The following is an 18728-nucleotide window of genomic DNA, read 5'->3' as shown; positions in this document are numbered from 1 at the left end:
TACATGTTATTGCTTCTGTGTTTTATGGGCATTAGGATCCCTTAGCCTAAATGACTACATTCTGGAGTCCTGTTCTAGCATCATAACTACAACATCAAATAATATATTTTAAAAATCACAATGATCTGGGGCTGCTAGGTGGCGCAGTGAGTAAAGCACTTGCCCTGGAGTCAGAAGGACCTGAGTTTGGTTCTAACCTCAGACACTTAACACCCATACACACACAAAAAAAACTAGCTGTGTAACCTTGGGGAAGTTACTTAACCCCAATTGCCCTCCAAAGGCAAAAAAAAAAAAAATCACAATGATCACACTAGGGAAACCTCATCAGGGATCCAGAAAGGTCTAAGTATTCTGTGCCAGCCAGGACATCTTCAGCATCTCTTCTGATGCTATGAACATATGTGAAATATGTGAATGTTTGTGAAATATATAGCATGGTTCATTAAAGTTGGTGGGGCATTGTGGGAGACAATCTGCTACTTTTGGGTGTTTGACTCAACTACCCTGACCTCAAGAGGATGATGGAGGCAGGGGGATGGTAGGTATGGGTAACTTCATGGGGTAAAAGCCCCACGAAGGCTAGAACTTGGGAGTGCAACCCAGGGCCAGATGAATGGTGAAATATTATTGAAGCCTGGAATGGACGACGAAAGGCAAAGGATGGTAAACTGCAAGATTGCCATGGAAAGGTAGCATACCACCCCTATGTTGACATGCAGGGACAAAGTTCCAGTAGCTTCACTCTAATTACCCCTATGCCTCTAGGGACCTAGAAGTCTGTTCAATCCAACCACTCCAGCCTGACAGCCATCATTGGTTACTGGTTATCAATGTGGCCATCACTGGTTATTACTACAGAGACTACAAGTGACAATGACTTTTGCTTGATTGGCAGTGAATGGCTCTACATATTTTGCAAAGGATGATACTTCCAAAATAACTTCTGCTATTTATTTCATGAGTTTATGCTAATTCTATTTATTCTGTATATTTATGTCTCATCCTTTAGAACTGTCACCAAAAAAAAAAAAACAAACCCAAAAAGAAAGAAAAAAAAATTCCAAATGAGTCCATGAAAAAATTTTGACACTTTTGTTTGGGGAAAAAAAAAAAAGATTTGAATATTCATAGATCAGGTTTTTTTAAAAAAGAAATTAGGTTCTAATGAATGAATGAAAACAGTATTATTAGATGCCATTGATGTGCTAAATAATGTGCTAAGTACAGTGGGGATACAGACAGAAAAACTGAGACAGTCCTTACTCTCAAAAAGCTGTCATTCTAATTGGAGGAGAAAACCATACAGGATGTTCCAAAAGTTTTAAAGCTTAAACTGCACTAAGACTTTTGGAACATCCTGTATATCAGATGCAGAGTCAATGACAAGGCCCAGGGGTACATTGGCAGATCAGATGCCACTTTCCATAGATTTATTTGGAGGACCCATAGCTGCAAGGCAGATGGTATGGGCCAGAGGACCTCAGGCCATAGTAGTATTAGGGTAGATGGCAAAGTCTAGTAGGCCTTCTTCTTACTGGAAGGATTGTAGCTGGTGACTCCCAGCTAATCCAAGTGTTGTTAAGTAGCCATATATTCTCTGCAAGAGGCTGAAGTCTAGAGGAGCCCCTTCATCCATCCTTAGAGGGAAATAACAGGGAGATTGAGTTCTGGGTTCTCCTCTGAATGAGTGAGGGTGAGAGTTAGCGTCCGACCAGAAGGGAGGAAGGGGATTGGGCAATGGCTGGAGACATGGGACAAGGGAAAAGGCTTCTCCTGTTCCCCTGTTCTTACCTGGCTTTCCCACAGGGGTCTGAGTGTCTAATATGAGCACTGTGAGTAGACAAGGACAAACTAAGGCTTTTACCTTTCTTGGTTATCTGGTTTAAAAGCTATTCCTTACTGATCAAATTACTTTAAATTCATAAACCTAGTTGTTTTTGATGCTTTTGCTTAAGACTAGTAGTTTTCAAGATTTTTAGCTATTAATTTGTTTACTGTAAAGCAAATTCTTCAGTAATTACATTCCAAATTGTCCCAGATGCTATTAGTTCATCGATGTTTCCTTGTATGCTTTATTTATGGCAACAGCAAAACAATACATTTATTAAGTGCTTAACATGTGACAGGGCATAGTAAACATTCTTTAAATTAAAAAAAATTAAATTTCTTCAGTACAGTGCCTTTCACATAGTCTGCATTCAGTGAATACTTGTTGGACTGGATTCCAACACATTTTGGTCGTTAATTCTTCTAATTCTCCTTTAATAGATGCAGATCCTCTCTGTAGCTATTTTTAAAAGTCTTTGTCATTTTCTTCACACTTTTATTTCTCCTAACTCATGTTTATTTTTTTCTAGTGGCATGCTACAAGTATGTTTTTTATAGTTTTATCTGTGCTGCCTTCCTAGTCCTTCTTACAGTGCTGAAGCTAGTGTGATTCTATCTTCTTTTTCATTATTGATGGAGAGTACAGCATTCAGTTTACTTTTTTAAACCTCAGGCAGACTTTCCACTAATGGCTTAACATTTCTCTTTAAGATTACTATTCAATAAGCCTTTTTGTTGATCTCATGCTACATATAATTTGAGATGGTTCGGTAGCATAGAATGCTTCATATTTCAAACTGTCTTCATTGCTTTATAGCTCCCTGAATTATGTAACCATCCTTACTCTATGGCCTTTTCATTGAGAACTCCTTAAAAATCAGTCATGCTTGGTTGCAAAGTTTCTTCCCCACAAGTTGACATGAAGGACAGGGGCAGTTTCCAAAGATCTAATGTTGTCAACACTGTGGGGACTGCTCCCTTTTATCTGATTTGTTTGTATTTCGTCATCAGCACTATTTATTTTGTAGCTAGTAACAAGAGGTACACTGGATATCTAAGAAATCAGCAAGGCCTTATGTATCATTATCTCCATAATAGTATGCAGATTTTGGAGATGTCTACAGCTCAAGGAGAGAGGGTGGGACAGTCCAGGCCAGGCTTACACTGCCCTGCCTTGTTAATGACTCAGTGTGTAGTTTCCACTTACAGTCCCTGTTCTCCAAACTATTTCAACACACATTTATTACACGCTTTTTATGCGTCTAACATGGGTTTAACTCTAGCCTCTACTCTCCAAGACTTCTCTATTACTCTCAGGGGTTTGGGGAGTCTTTCTTCTCCATCATCAGCTCAAGGCCCCCTCCAATAATTTTATGAGTTGGAGTGCCTCATACCCTTTTCCATTTAGCTATCAGCTTAGCCTTTATGACTAGATGTTTGCTTCAAAGATATAGCAACAACAAACATACAAATTTTCCCCTCAAAACTTTCCCCTTCCCCTCCCCCCAACACACACACACACACACACACACACACACACACACACACACACAGCCACACACAGATGCATACCCCTTAAGTCTCTGGGGAGGGTATTATGCTTACAGGTCAATTTAGTTCCTAGGTAGCATTTTACCCGTCAAGTTCAAACCCAGCCTAGACTCCCAGATTCCCAAGTCTTAGAGCTCCAAGATCAGAGTTTAGAACAGTTTTCAGTCCTGATTCTGGGAGTCAGCCCAAATTCTGTGAGTGGAGTTGACTTTCAGACAAGACTGCAGGAAAACAAAACCAAACCACTTAAGTTATCATCTCTTTAAAGAGGATAGCTTTTTCTAGTTCTTCATACAATGGAAAAGGTTGCTTCCAACCATCTGGGCCAATAAAGAACTTGTCCAGGAATGCTCTGCTCCTTCAGTCCTCCAGAAGCAGGACCTCAGAGACTTCTGGTGGATAATATCATTTTAGGTGACCTGGACACATCAAACCTTTTCTTGACTGACCTTTAATGCTTACTACCTATGTGACCTTGGGCAAATTTTTTAACCTCCTTGAGCTTAAATGGACATAACATAAATGGACAAAACAAGAGTTTCTCAGGACGGCCAGGCAGGAATTGCTTTTAATTTGCGTTGTTGAGGGTGACTCCCAAATCAGCGCTAATTTTGAACCATAAACAAAGCATGTGTTAGGCATTAAGAAATACAAAGAAGAAAGAGTGTCAGTTTGGCCTGCCCTCAGTTTACTTACAATCTAGTGTTTACAATCAAATAGCTTTTATAATATGATAATAAAGTTGAGTAAGGTAGCAATCCAAAGGAGAACACCATGAAGTCTATTTGTAAACAATACCCTTGACTCATTAAGAATAAAGTAAGTGTGGGGCGGCCAGGTGGCTCAGCGAGTAAGAGCACCGGCTCCAGTGTCGGGATGACCTGGATCAAATCCGGGCTAGATACTCAGCACCACACCCAGAAATAATAACTGGCCGTGTAACCTTGAGCAAGTTACTTAACCCCAATTGCTTTAAAAAAAAAAAAAAAGAATAAAGTAAGTGGAGCGGCTAGGTACTTTGTGAATAGAGCACCAGCCCTGGAGTCAGGAGGACCTGAGTTCAAGACACTTAACACTTACTAGCCATGTGACCTTGGGCAAGTCACTTAACCCCAACTTCCCTGCCTTCCCCCCTCCAAAAAAAAAAACGCAAAAAAAGGGAAAGTAAGATAAATTTTGCAGGCTTTGTAATAGGAACGTTCAGATTTTTTTAAAAAAGGTGATATTCTCTATCTAATCACGACCAGAGCTTGTCTCCCAAAGCTAATAATAGAACTAGTCTAATGCAGCTAAACATTTACTGTGTTCATTTGGTGCCCGTGAAAGGTTTATACTGGATTTGAAATAATTAATTGTATTTCCTATTATGTCTGACCCATCCCAGAAGCTAATACATGAGCTTCAAGTCAAGTCAGTTCTATCAATCCGGTTGGAGGATAGACCTTTTGGAGCTCAGAGGTGGCAATGGGAGAAGACTTCCACCTCGACCTTCAGGCTTCACCAGAGCTCCAGCCAAGGAAGCTTGGCAACCCTTATTTAAAAAGACCCGTTCTAATTTCCCCTTTCTCCTTTAGCGCGCTCTAGTTATCCGCCGACAGGAACATCGCGATTTAGGTCACGAATCATGGGGGGGGAGGGGGGATTTTTAGGCAGAGCTGCAGCATAGCCCGGCAAGAAATGCCTTGGCTCATTCCCCACCGCCGCACCCCCATTCCCAGCTGCTAGGAGCAGCCCCTCCACCCCCTCCATCTCTGGGCTCCGGGGCAGTTAGGACCCCGGGGCAGGCATGCCACACCCCCGGCTCCTAACGCGAAGCCGGCACGTTTCCAAGCCGAGCGCCAGCTCCGCCCGCTGCGCCCACCTCCTGCGCGTAACCCGGATACACACCCACTCCTCCCCTTTCACCTCTCTCTGCTGTTGGCTAACGTGGAAGGGAAAGACCCTGCCGGGCGGTGGGGACGGGGCCGGCTGCACCCCCTTCCTGCTCTCCCGGCGTGGGGCCGAGCCCTGGCATGGGAGCCGGAGGCCGGAGAGGCCGCAGTGGCTGCAGGCGCGGTTAGCTCGCTGTGCAGCTGCGACTCCGGGGGAGGAGGAAACTGCCTTCATTGTGTCCGGGAGAAGAGCCAGCTCGGGGTCGGGCGGGGGTCGGGGAGGAGAAGGGGGACCCCCTCGGGTTCCCTGCGGGCCCCTGCTCCGGGGGCGGTGGCTGCTCGGCTCGGGGCGCCATGGGACGCTGCTGATCGTCTCCTTGTTCCGAGCCCCCCCGGGCGGCATCGCTTCCGCTCCGGCCGCGTTAGGGAGGCAGCGGGGGTTCGGCCGCCTTCCCCGGCTGCAGCCATGGCCCCCATGGGCATTCGCCTGTCCCCGCTCGGCGTGGCCGTCTTCTGCCTGCTAGGGCTGGGCGTGCTCTACCATCTCTACTCCGGCTTCTTGGCCGGCCGCTTCGCCCTCTTCGTCTTGGGGGGAGACCGAGGCGGTGCCGACTCGCCGGGCTCTCAGGCCGACGGGGGCACGGTGGACCTGCGCGAGTTACTGGCCGTGTCCGTGCTGGCCGCGGTCAGGGGCGGGGAGGAGGTGAAGAGGGTCCGCGAGAGCAATGCTCTCAACGAGAAGGCCAAAGGGAAAACCCGGGAAGGAGCCGAGGAGAAGATGACCAGCGGGGACGTGTTGTCCAACCGCAAGATGTTCTACCTGCTGAAGACCGCCTTCCCCAACGTGCAGGTGAGTGACCCCGCTGCGGCCGGGGCGGGGGGCCCTCCTCATTTTAAACAAACGAGCCAGATTGCTTGCTTGTGTTTGATTGGAGTAAATCAGGGTAACCTCTTTGGCCGAAGGTCCGCAGTAAAAACTCTGAAATTGGAGGAATTCATTTCCAAACCCCATGCCCTGGGGGCACTGTAAGGGCATTATCCCGCCTTATGCTCTCCAGCCTAACGTTAGTACCCTTGGATGAATAGTTCAGACCCAGCTCTGAGATCTATTGCTTGCCTGTCACCCCACCTCTCTCTCACTTGTAACCATGGTAGAAAACATAAAGTTTCTGGAGTGAAGAAAATGACCTTGGGAGTGTATCTCATCGTGATGCCATTTCTGAAATCTCATTATTTCATCTCTTCCTCCCCTCACACATTCATAGCGCCTGATAATGTTCCGTATTTACCTTCTCTCCCCATATTTATTCATAGAATGAGAATCAGAGAGGAGCTGGACTATTTATCCAGAATACAGGGTGCTTGTCCCCCAACCTCCCAGATTAATTGGTAGAAGAGTTGAGCACCCAGACAGGTGGATGGATCAACAGTTTAATTTTATCATTAACTACATTTATGGAATACTTTAGAATTACAAAGTCTTTTACTTGGATGATATGGTTTGTAGACCCAGGAATACAGTGCTTATTTATCATCCCCATTTTATGTATGAGGACAGTGAGCCTCATAGAGGTTAAATGATTTGTTCAGAGTTCTGGTAGGAGGAATCCAAGATTGTCTTCCTCAAAGTCTAGTGCTTTTTCAGTAGTTTGCTTCCATCTCTTAGTACTGTAGGATTAATCATTTTTAGTAAATGTTGCTACATTGCATAAGTATTTTTATTAATTTTCATTTCCACAGCAAGAACTCTCATGACCTGGGATTTATTAACAATCCCTGGCATTTATATAGTATTTTGAGATATACTAAAGTACTTTTTACTCCCCAGCCCAGTGAGGTTAAAGTTGTACAGGTATTTTGCCCATTTAACAGATGAGTTTGGGCCTCTGAGAGGTGATTGGACTTTCCCTTGGTCACTGGGCTCTTAACTGCCTGAGGCGGGATTTACAGCCAGGTCTGCTGACTCTAGCTAGGTTTAACACCAATTGAAAATTATTTCCAAATGAATTTAATAACTGAATGAAAATGGATTGTAAATGAACTCACAGATTGTTAAAATGTGTCTGATATTCATGATATCCTGGAAAGAATACTGGATTTTGAGAAAGAAGATCTGGCTTAAAATTCAGTACATTTGTGATTTTTTGGCAAAATCACTTTACTTCTCCAGGACTCTTTCCTCCCTCATTTGCAAAATAAAGGAGTCAGCTCTTAAGTGCCTTCCAGGCCCTGTGACTTAGAATCCAAGGACTGGGGTTCTAAGGTTTATTATTCTTAGATGAGTGAAGAATTTGAACCTTAAGATTTCAGTTTTCCTCTCTGTAAAATGGGACTAATATTAAAATAGGAATCATACTTGTACTCCCTGCCTCGTGGAGACTATTGTGAACTGTTTTGTAGCTCCTGTTCTCTTTACCTCTGCAAAAAAAAAAAAAAAATTATCAACAAGCTATTATTACCATGTGGATTGCCAGTGTAACTGACAAATTGCCCATAGGATAACTAACAACCCAATGAGATAAGAAAAGGTAAATATTATCACAATTTTGCAGATGAAGAAAGAGAAGATTAGAGTGTATATTATTTTTTTCAAATTGACAAAGTTATTAGGGGCAAAGCAAAGAGTTGTATAGAAGTTGGTGAGGATTTCTGACTCACCAGTCTATTGCTTTTTTTTTTAAAACATTGGATTTTTTCTTCCTGTGACTTTCCACTGTGGCACCTATCCCACAGGATTATGGTGACACAATTGAGGAGGAAACTAGGTAGTGCAGTGGATAGAACATTAGGCCTGGAGTCAGGAACACCTGAGTTCAAATTTGACCTCACATACTTTCTAGCTGTGTGACCCTGGGCAAGTCACTTAACTTCTGTTTGCCTCACTCTCTTAACTGTAAAATGGAATAAAAAAGCACCTACCTTGCACTGTTGTATAGGAGATCAAATGAGAAAATAATTGTAAAGTGCTTAGCACAGTGTCTAGCACCGAGTAGGTGCTATAAAAATGCTACTGATTTTTGTTAATGTTGTTGCAGGCATGTCTACAAAGCACTTTGAAGACTAAAGTAAACTGGGTGACTGTCAGCTGTTCTGGTTATCTGTGACTTGAACCAAGAATTGCCAAGGAACATTATAAATGTCTCTCATAAAGAAACTTCCTTTAGTCAGTTTTGTGGTTAGCAAAATCACTTAATCTTGTGTTTAGGTGAGGTATTTTGCATAAGACCAAAGTGTTGGCTATACATTTCTCTCTCTCTCTTTTTTAATCTCTCTGCACCAAAACGCTCATATAAAACTGCTGCCCTGAAAGTTTGTGTTTGTGATGCATTTGGAATTCTCATAAAATTTATAGAGGTCAAAGTAATGTGCCATTCTGCTCCAGCATTTCTCTGTTCATTTTTTCATATATTTTGGTATAGCTGGTCAGCATGGTAGTTAGATCTCTAGCCCTGGAGTCAGGAAGATCTGAATTCAAATCTGGCCTTGGACACTTAATTGGTCTGTGACCTTGAGCAATAATAATTAATAATAATAACGGTAATAATAGCAGTTAAGCAAATCACATAACCTCTAGTTGCCTTGGTTTCCTTGATTCTAAAATAGGGATACCATGTAATAGCTAATTCTCAGGATTGGTGTGAGGAACAAATGAGATAATATTGTAAAGTGCTTAGCACGGTACCTGGAACATAGTAGGCACTTGGTCCCCCCTCCCCCTCTTAAGGATACTAATGCAAACAGGTACAGTTTTGAAATTGAAAAAAATATATAAAATTTTGGAAACTTGAAAATGACTGAATTTCAAGGACAGCCAAAGTGACATTTAAGATAATGGGAAAAAAGACTGTTACTAAAATCTTTCAAAAAAGAATAAGGCTTTTTTTTCTTATATTGTTTCCATAACCATTTTGTTCTTTGGGTGACTTCCACGGGCTGCTACAGTTGTTTTCTCACTTACTAGGGAATGCTAAGGCATTATCAGTTGCCAAGGATAATGATCTGCATTTATTCAAGCACAAACACTGAGCTTTTAAAATTGCAGAAATTGGACTCTCCCGGTTTGAGGACAAAATAACTTTTTTGTTCTCTTATGAATATGTGAATGTGTGCAACTAAAATGTTTACATTGGATGGGAGTTGGAACACTAGAGAAGGTAATGTTCATTTACACAATCATAATAGGGTTTGTGTCTTGTTGAGATATCTCCCTTCTTTTCTGCTTTTTTTTTTAGAAGAGGCCAAATGTTTCAGCCCTCAAAGAAGAAATAGAAATTCACCTCTTTCTCACCCGACTCTCCAGCAGAATCTCAGCCTTAGCAGTAATAGGGTTTGTAGCACCCCACTTAGAACTTTGTGGAATGGGATCCTCCCCTCACTGATCTGCCCTGGAAGAAATCAGAACTGGGAGGCTTCAAATTCTTTTCCTTGATCGCTTCACTTCTCTGATGTAGGGTGTAGTCACTGCATCATTCCTTACTCCCTCCCCAAAGACATCTCTCCCCCTTAACACCCCCTCCCCCAAATGCCTGATTAGAGCCGGAGGCTTGGTCTAAGCCATCTGACATTCATTCCTCCCACTCTAGAAAATTTCCTCCCTAAGTTATCAGTCCTGTTTTAGCTCCCAGTACCTGGAGATAGGTACCCTTGACAACCAGAATTAGGATTATGGTCAGGAAACCTAGTTTCAAATGATACTTAATGTGATCATCTCATTGGTAAAATGGGGATAATAATAGCATCTCCCTATGTTGTTGTGAGCATCAAATGATATGCCCTATTTAAAAAAGCACTTTGCAAACCTTAAAGGACCATGCAAATTCTTCTTATAATGGCTGTTGTCATTTCCTATCAAAGAATAATTTATTTACAAGCACTTTTTAAGCGCCTGTGCTCCCAGGAAGTGTTCCTAGACATTGGGGAACACAAAGAAAAAAAAATAAACTGACTTGAAGAAGCTTACATTATGTTTTGGGGAAACAAGATATAAAAAGATAAATAAATGCAAAATATATACAAAGTAGTTAGGAAGTATAGCATCTGGTGTTTGGGGGAGGGGGAAACCAGATGAGCCTTGTAAAGGAGAGGTGCTTACTTGAGTTACACTTTGAAGTAAGAGAGGAAGTAGTTATTCCAAGTGCTGGGACCAACCTGTACAGACTATGACAGAGTAAGCCAAGGGTGGAAATGGAACAAAAAGAGGACCTTGGGACTTAGACCAAGGTATCTGTACATTTTCTCCTGTCAGCTCCTTGCTTCCCTAGGTCTCTTTCTCCCTCTCCTTCTGCCTTTGGAGCAGTGGTGTCAAACTCAGATGAAAACGGGGACCACAAAACTGTATATAAGCATCCCCTCTGGGCTGCATATTTACTTAGGAAACCATATTTAATGTCATCTATGTTTAAGTATATTTTTATTTATTTTGTGAAATGCTTCCCAGTTACATTTTAATCAGGTTTGGGCTGTACTGCACTTCGGTGTTACAGGACCAAATGCAGCCTGCTGACCACGTCTTTGACCCCTCCTGCTCTAGACCAAAAATTCTTAACCTTGGGTTCATGAACTTTTTCTTATAATTTGTGTGTAACTGCATTCCAATATGATTGATTTTTCTTTGTAATCCTATAGATTCAAAAATTTCTGCAAGGGGATCTGTAGGTTTTATCTGACTGCCAAGGAGGTCCATGGCATAAAAACAGTTAAGAACCCCTGCTCTAGACCACCATCATATGGGAGGTGCAGAGCTCCATGCCTCTTTGATAATAATAGTCATGTAGTTTGGGGTCTTCTAGCAAGGTTTAAGCTTGTGGGATCATACTTAAAAAGTAAAAGAGGGCATATGTAAGGCCTTTCCCCACAGCTCTCTGTGGGTATGATGCTGGGGTACCCTGCATGGGCCATAAAAACTTATTTTGAGGCTCATGTCATCTCGTTTTGCCAATCTCGACTTCCCATAACACTAAGCTTTGCAGAGTGCTTCAGTAACCTTGTGAGGTAGGCCATATAGGTATGTTTATGTATATTTTAGCAGTGAGGAAACTGAGGTCCTAAGAGGTTAAATGACTTTTTCATGAACATATCAGTGAGTATCTCAGTTGTCATTAGAAACCAGGTCTCCTGACTTCCAAGTCCAGAACTTGAGTCACTATAGCAACAGGCCCTAGGTCCACGGGTTTCAGAGATTTCTGCTCTGCCTCATTCACTCTTTTCTCTCCTTGTCTCTGAACCTAGAAATGATTTGTTTTTATATGAGAAAAAAAATAGCATCGTGAATCCTTTCCGTGCCAATCTTCCATGGTACTTCCGTAGGTAAGATGGTAAGTTGTGGACTGAGTGGTGATATCGTTAGGTAGCGCTGTTAGAGCCAAGAACGCAGACTAATGATTTGACAGTCAGGAGGGATGTCTTTGTTGCAGTGCTGCAGCATTCTGTTCATGGACTTGTCTGCTCAGTTATTGGTTTGTTTGTTTTTTAGATTGGTGACCTTGGAAACATTAAAGTCATGTTCTAAAATTGACAGATAAGGCAGTGATTAGAGGGATCACAATTCGTGATAAATTACATGATTCACAATGGTCTCAGCAAACAGAAATGGAATTAATATCAAATTTTGCTCTTAGGTTGGGAAAAAAAAAATGAATGAGCACCAAATGAACAGAATTCGTTTTTGATATGGGAAATGGAGATTTAAATGTACTTCAAGTTTGCTATTCACAACAGTGTGATGGAGCTGATAAGAATAATAATTAACAATAATAATTTGAATACAAGCTTAAACTGTATTAGTAGAAGTTTAATATTTCATGAGAGGAAATAATGCTTCCACATAAAGTACTCTGTACTGGTCAGATAGTATTTCATAGGATTATAGGATTTCAGGGTAAAGCAATACTAAAGGTCCTCTAATCTAGCCTCTCATTTTATAGATGAGAAAACTGAAGCTTAGAGAGGTTATTCTTTAAGGTACCAGGCCTCTGTTGGGGTCGATATTGAACAGAGGTGGCATATCACTGAAACCTCCATCCCCAATCAAATAGAGCTTTGTGTAGTGGTGTACATTGAACTTAATGGGGAAAGAAAGAGGTTGGTAGACGGTAGGCACCACTGTCTTGATTGGGTTATAGATATGGATGGAAAGAACCTCAAATGAAGAAAGGTACTGAGTGGTGTAGGCATCTATAATGGTGGTTCTACCCCAGGAATGGAAAACCTGCAACCTAGATAGAGGCCACTTATGTCCCTCCAGATCTTCAAATGTGGCCCTTGGATTGAAGCCAAACTTCCCAGAACAAATCCCCCTAATAAAAGGTTCTGTAAAATTTTGACTCAGTCAAAAGGCCACACCCAAGGACCTAGAAGGCCACATGTGGTTTTAAATTTCAAGCAGTCCATGCTATCTACCCAAACTCCTCTAGCCCCTTCATCATAGATTCTCACCATCCAAGACCCCAATGATTCTCCCATCCTTTGGATGAATCTGCTTAATATATCAGTAGCCTCCTGCTGAGTGAAATCCTCAGTTATCTCCCTGAACTCTGTTTGGCCTTTCTGATTCTCCTACTTTCTTCTTAGTGTGGAGTGAAATTCTGTCCTTGTAAAAGCCTGGTCACAAAGCATTGTACTGCTTTCTACCCATTCATCTGCTGGCAGTCATCATGGCAGCTAGGCTTCGTCTGTATTAGGGAGGCACACGCATTCTTCTTGTTAGTTTTTTTCCTTCTTTTTCTGAGCCAGATTCACAACAGCCTTCTCTTCTACCACCTGAGATCCTCTAGCTTGCTTCAACCAACTTCTTATTCGAAACAGCCAATTTTTTTCTCCATCTGAATTTTTTCTTGTAACACCCTATCTCTGCTCTTACATATAATATGGTAATCTGTTAGTAAAATCAAGGCTCTCCTATACACTGCCTCCAGTTCTCTCCCTGCTTTTATTGGTATTCTTTGCAAACGTGTTTCTAAATCTCTAGGTTCTTCCTTCTGTAACCTCAGCTCCCAATTTTTTACAGAGCCCTGTCCTTTTAGCCCACTCTCTTACTAGGGAGGAATAAGGTAAATCTGCCCATCCTGGGATAGCCATTTCTTCTTCTAAATCCATTCAGCCTCCAAATAGAGGTCCAGTATTTCTCGATCCCATCCTTGTCACCAAATGTAGCGCCAATGCAGTATTCACAGCATCAATGGCCACTGTCCACATGCTGACATAGTGCTCAATCACAAAATATAACAGATTCTCCATATGGAAGATAGAAGCAAAACATTTATTCTGACACCAGAAAACCGAATCCCCAAACTAGTAAGCCAAATCCATCATAGTAGCAAAGAAGTTAATAAGCCATAAAAACACAGACAACCACAGCATCCTTTAGCCTTCCCACAAACTAACATTTACTCACAAGCCTGTCTCCCTGGGGTATGTCCTCTCTCTCCCACTGTCTGGCTGCTCTGACTCCCAGCTTCCTATGGGCTCTGCTCTACCCTTCAGCAGACTCTTTCCATCACAGGCTCCATGTGATTATATTCAGCCTATTAGGGGGCAGGGTATGTTTTCACAGCAGGGAAGGTCTTCAGATTCCCTTAGGCCTATTAAGGGGCAGGGAATATCTTCAAATTCCCACCTCAAGGCCACAGGTTCCTTACCGCTGTTAGCCTGTTTGGACTTAAGCGCCTCAGTCTGATGTCTCATACTGTCTTCCTGGTGCCTAGGTCCAGGAATCCCACTGAACCACCAGGGATGGAGTGAGTTCAGAGAAAATAATGAAGCCATGCTAACTGGGTCCACCACAGATTTATGTTACATGACTTCCACTAGGCCCTCACTCTGCAATGGCCCTCCTTTTCTGCTCCTCTAATCCATTCATTATCCCACTTAAATGTCTTCCCCCACTATTTCTTCCTTCACCTCTACTCCATCTGGATTCCAGCCTCATCATTTCACTGAAACTGGGTTCACTGAAGACATTCCAAATGACCTCTTCATTGACAGATCTCAGTGATTTTCCTTCTTGACCTCTCTGTAACCTTTGGCACTGTAGATCACCCTCTTCTTGTGTCTTTTTATGTTTTCAGGGCACTACTCTCTTCTCAGTTTTTTTCCTACCTATCTGATGGCTTGCCAGTATCCTTTGATGAGCCCACTAACTGTGGGCGTTCCCCAGGCTCTGTCCTGGCTCCTCTTCTCTTTTCCCTCTCTATTATTGCACATGGTGATCTCATCTGCTCCAATTGATTTAATTATCATCTCTAGGCTGATGATTCTCAAATCTTCTTAAATAGCCCTAACCTTCCCACTGACCTCAAGTTTCACATTGCCAACTGCTTATTTTATATCTTGAGCTAGATTTGTTTCACAGACATCTTAAACTCACCATGTCCAAAATGAAAATTATTATCTCCACCACCTTCTCCCTAACTTACTTATTACTGTTGAGGTTCCTACATCCTCCCAGATGTCTAGGCTTATAACCTCGGCGTCATACTTGATGCTTGCTTGCTCTTTCATCCCTCCTCCCTCATGTCTAATCTGTTACCTCGATTGCTAAGGTCTCTCAGTTTTTTACCTTTGTAAACATCCCTTTCATGTATCTCTTCTCCTCTAACAACTACTACCACCCATGTGCCGTCCCCTCATCACCTTGCAACTGGACTGTTTCTAGTAGCCTTCTACTTGGTCTCCCTACCTTAAATCTCCTCATACCCAAGTCCATCCTCCATTGGGCTGTGAAATTGATCTTGAAGTGCCCATAAGAAATTATATACCAAAGCCCCCTCCCAGTCACAACCTGCCAGAAAGGGGTCCCTGGAAACCACCTAATAGGCCACAATAGTGAGGGAACTTTCCACCTGTGTTGCCAGAAACATACCCCAGATACAAGTCTGTTTTTGTTAGAAATATGCGCCAGATACAAGTCTGTTCTTGTTTTTCCTAGGCAATCAAGGCTTTACTAGAAATCATATTTCTAGTAACATGTTATTCTATAAAAATGTACCTTGCAGAAGACTCGAGGCTGTCTTCCTTATTAGGGAAGCAGTCACCATGGTTAATAAACACTCCTATCAAATTATAATTGCTTTGCTGTCTTGTTAATTTCTCGGTGTCCACTTCAGTCTGATCCTGTCAGCCCCCTTCTCCAATTCAATACATTTCTGGGGCTCCCTATTATTCTAAGATCAATTATAGAGTCTTAATTGCATTTTAAAATCCTTCATGGTTAGGAAGCCGAAGAGTTTCTACTTGTTAAACAGGTGGGTACCAACCTTAATCTATTACCCTAAGAAAGCCTTTTTGACCTTGACCTAACAGCCTTTACAAGGGACTTTTCCAGTGGGCTTTGAGAACAGAGAAATATTACTTCTTAGTATTTCTAGAGAAACTAAGAAAGAAGTTTTTAATGTGCTTCTGCATCTCATAAACATGAATATCTCGCAAGGCTCTGCCCTTGGTTCTTTTCTTTTATTGCATTCTTTCCTTTTGCCAGTCTCTTCTCTTCCTAATTACCTTGGTACAGACTACTTCTCAGATCAAAATTTCTCCTCTGACTTCTATCCTGAGTTGTCATCCTTTGTTTTCAAGCCTGCCTGATACCGCTCCAAAACATCAAAATAACAGGACCAAACTGGACTCATCTTCCTGCAAAAATTCACCTCCCTTCCTAACTGCCTGATTTTTCCTGTTGCACCATTATTCTCCTTGCTTGGCATCTGGGAATCATCCTTTACTCTTCATTCTTCCATATGCAGTCATTGTCCAAGTCTTTTTGATTCTACTCTCAAGTATTTCTCATTATCTCCTCCTTCTTTCCACTTACACTGCTACTACTCTGGCTCAGACCCTTATTTCCTCTTGACTAGATTATTCCAGTAATCTCCTAATTGGTCTCCTAGTTTCCGCTTGTTCCCCTCTCTAAGTCATCCTTTCACTACTAGAATTGTATCCCTAAAGCAAAGATGTGATGATGTCACTCCTGATTAAGAACACAAACAATCTTTTAGTGACTTCCATTGCTTCAAATAATGTCACTTAGTCTGACATTCAAGGTACTGTACAATCTAATGTCACATCATCTTCCAGCTTTGAATATGTGAATGCTCAGTGCTCTCTTTTATTAGTGTTAAACCCAGACTACTTGGTTCTTCCTTCTGAGTGGCAGTTTGCCATCTGTCTTTGTTGTCTCTCACGTCTAGTGTGATGATCTCCGCATATCTCTGCCTGTTGAAATCCTTGCCACCTCTCAAGGCCCAGCTCAGGTGCTCTGTTGTTCATAAGTTTCCTCTTACCTCTCATGTTTGGCAGCTAGGTGGCATAGTGTATAGTGCCAGGCCTGGAGTCAGGAATATTCATCTTCCTGAATTCAGATTTAGACTTAGACACTTAAAGGCAAGTCACTTAACCCTGTTTACCTCAGTTTCTTCATCTGTAAAATGAGTTGGAGAAGGAAATGGCAAACCCCTCCGGTGTCTTTGCCAAAAAAACCCCAAACGGGGTCACAAAAAGTTGGATATGACTGTAACAACAACAGCAAACCTCTTGTATTTCTCCTACGATGAGTGATCTTTTCCTTTGAATTTTTCATATTCTAGTTTTGCCTCTTCTGTGTTGAATGTCACAGTGGATAGGGTACATCACGCGGCAGCATGGTATAGTGAATAGGGTGCTGAACTTAGAGTCAGAATGGTCTGGGTTTGAGTCTCACATACTAGCAATGTTACCTCGAGCAAGTCACTTGACTTTTTTATGGCTATATAACACATTTGGGAATACTTTTTCCCCAAATAGTTATGATTAAAAAAAAAAAAGTTTTGGTGTTTGGAGGGGAAGGAAACCACTTACATTCAGAGTATCTGATACTGTTTTAGAACAGTTCATTCTTGAATATTGTGGATCAGGTTTTACAATTTGTTGAAATGAAAAAGCACGCTGTTGTGTTAAAGTCAGTACTCATTGATGGAAAGAAACTGTTCATATGTTGATGCAAGTGGAGAAGAAGAACAGTCTTTACTATGTGTAAAGCATTGTTCGAGGAGCTATAGCCTAGAAAAGAAATTGACAAAGAATCCCCTTTAAGCCAGTTGTTGTTCACAACAGGTTTTTAAGGCCAGTCATCTTTGGTGTCCCATCTATTGCTTATGGGATGTGGACACTTTACTTCACTTAAGCCGGGCTTTTGTTCATTGGGAAGAGCAGTGGCTTAGGTTGTAACCCTGAATGAGTCACTTTATATACTTTTGACATAGAAAGGAGCTGAGAACTAGTTAGATGCTGTAAGTTTGAGAGGTCCATGGAACATCTAGTTTGGAAATGGTCAAAAAGCAATCACAGCTGCCAGATTGGAGAATAGGAAGAAAAATTATGGCTGGATATTTAGATCTGGGAGTACCCAGCATAGCAGTGATAATCGAGCCCTGAGAGTAGTGAGAGAGAATAGAAGAGGGCTCAGAACAGAGCCCGATGGCCCACCTGCAGTCTGGGGAGAAATGTAGGGCGTGGCCAGATGGATCAGAGCAGAACCACAGAGTGGGATCATGAATTCCCAGAGTAAATGAGCATGCAGGATATGATGGTCAGCAGTGTGAAATGCTGCAGTGAGGCCAAGAAGTCTGGGGGTTGAGAAAAGAACACTAAATTGGGCCGTGTCGAGGTCATTGGTAACTGGAGAGGCTGTGTTCATTTGTGTGATGAGGTGAGAAGCCAGATTGTAAGAAACCAAAAAGTTAGTAAGAGGAAAGGAAATAGAGGCTTTTTCTGGCAGTCTGGTTAGGAAAGTAAGGACAGACACAGGATGATACCAGAAGGTGACTTTATTTTGTTTTGAAGGATGGGGGAGATCTGGGCATGTCTGTAGGCAACAAGGAAGCAGCAAAAAGATAGAATCATTGGACTTGACTGAAAGGTTGTGACAAAGTCAGGGCAACCAAGATCAGAAGGGAAGCAATTTTTACTGCCAGTGTTTCTGATAAAGACTTCATTTCTAAAATATACAGAGAACTGAATCAGATTTGTAAGAATACAAGTCACTCCCCACTAGATAAATGGTCAAAAGACATGAACAGGCAGTTTTTAGATGAAGAAATTAAACTCTCTGTAGTCATATTAAAAATTCTCTAAATCACTATTCATTAGAGAAATACAAATTAAAACAACTCTTGAGGTTCCTCCTCACACCTACCAGAATGATTAATATGACCAAAAAGGAAAAAGAGAAATATTGAAGAAGATATGGGAAAACTGGGACACTGATGCATTGTTGGTGGAGTTGTGAACTGATCCAACTATTCTGGAGAATAATTTGGAACTCTGCCCAAAGGGCTATAACACTCTGCATACTCTTTAGCAATACCACTGCTAGGTCTATATCTCAGAGAGATCTTAAGAAAGGGAAAAGGACCCACCTGTACAAAAATATTTATAGCAGCTCTTTTTGTAGTGGCAAAGAATTAGAATTTGAGGGGGTGCCATCAGTTGGGGAATGGCTGAACAAGT

At 42.0% G+C, this 18728-nt stretch overlaps 1 protein-coding gene across 1 annotated transcript in view; it reads left to right on the top strand.

Annotated features, from left to right (window-relative positions):
* The first annotated feature begins 5240 nt into the window (after positions 1 to 5240).
* Positions 5241 to 18728, top strand: part of BPNT2 (3'(2'), 5'-bisphosphate nucleotidase 2) — a 65844-nt gene continuing 52356 nt past the window's right edge. The window contains exon 1 of the mRNA XM_069099972.1: positions 5241 to 6102. Within this exon, the coding sequence (XP_068956073.1) occupies positions 5719 to 6102 (384 nt within the window). The 5' untranslated portion in view covers positions 5241 to 5718. The remainder of the gene's footprint in view (positions 6103 to 18728) is intronic.

The sequence above is a fragment of the Petaurus breviceps genome, unplaced genomic scaffold (genome assembly GCF_028583685.1).
Source record: "Petaurus breviceps papuanus isolate PSGF00001 unplaced genomic scaffold, PetGlider_PUasm1.0 38, whole genome shotgun sequence".
Classification (NCBI taxonomy): Eukaryota; Metazoa; Chordata; class Mammalia; order Diprotodontia; family Petauridae; genus Petaurus; species Petaurus breviceps.
This window is presented reverse-complemented; position numbering and strand designations above follow the sequence as displayed.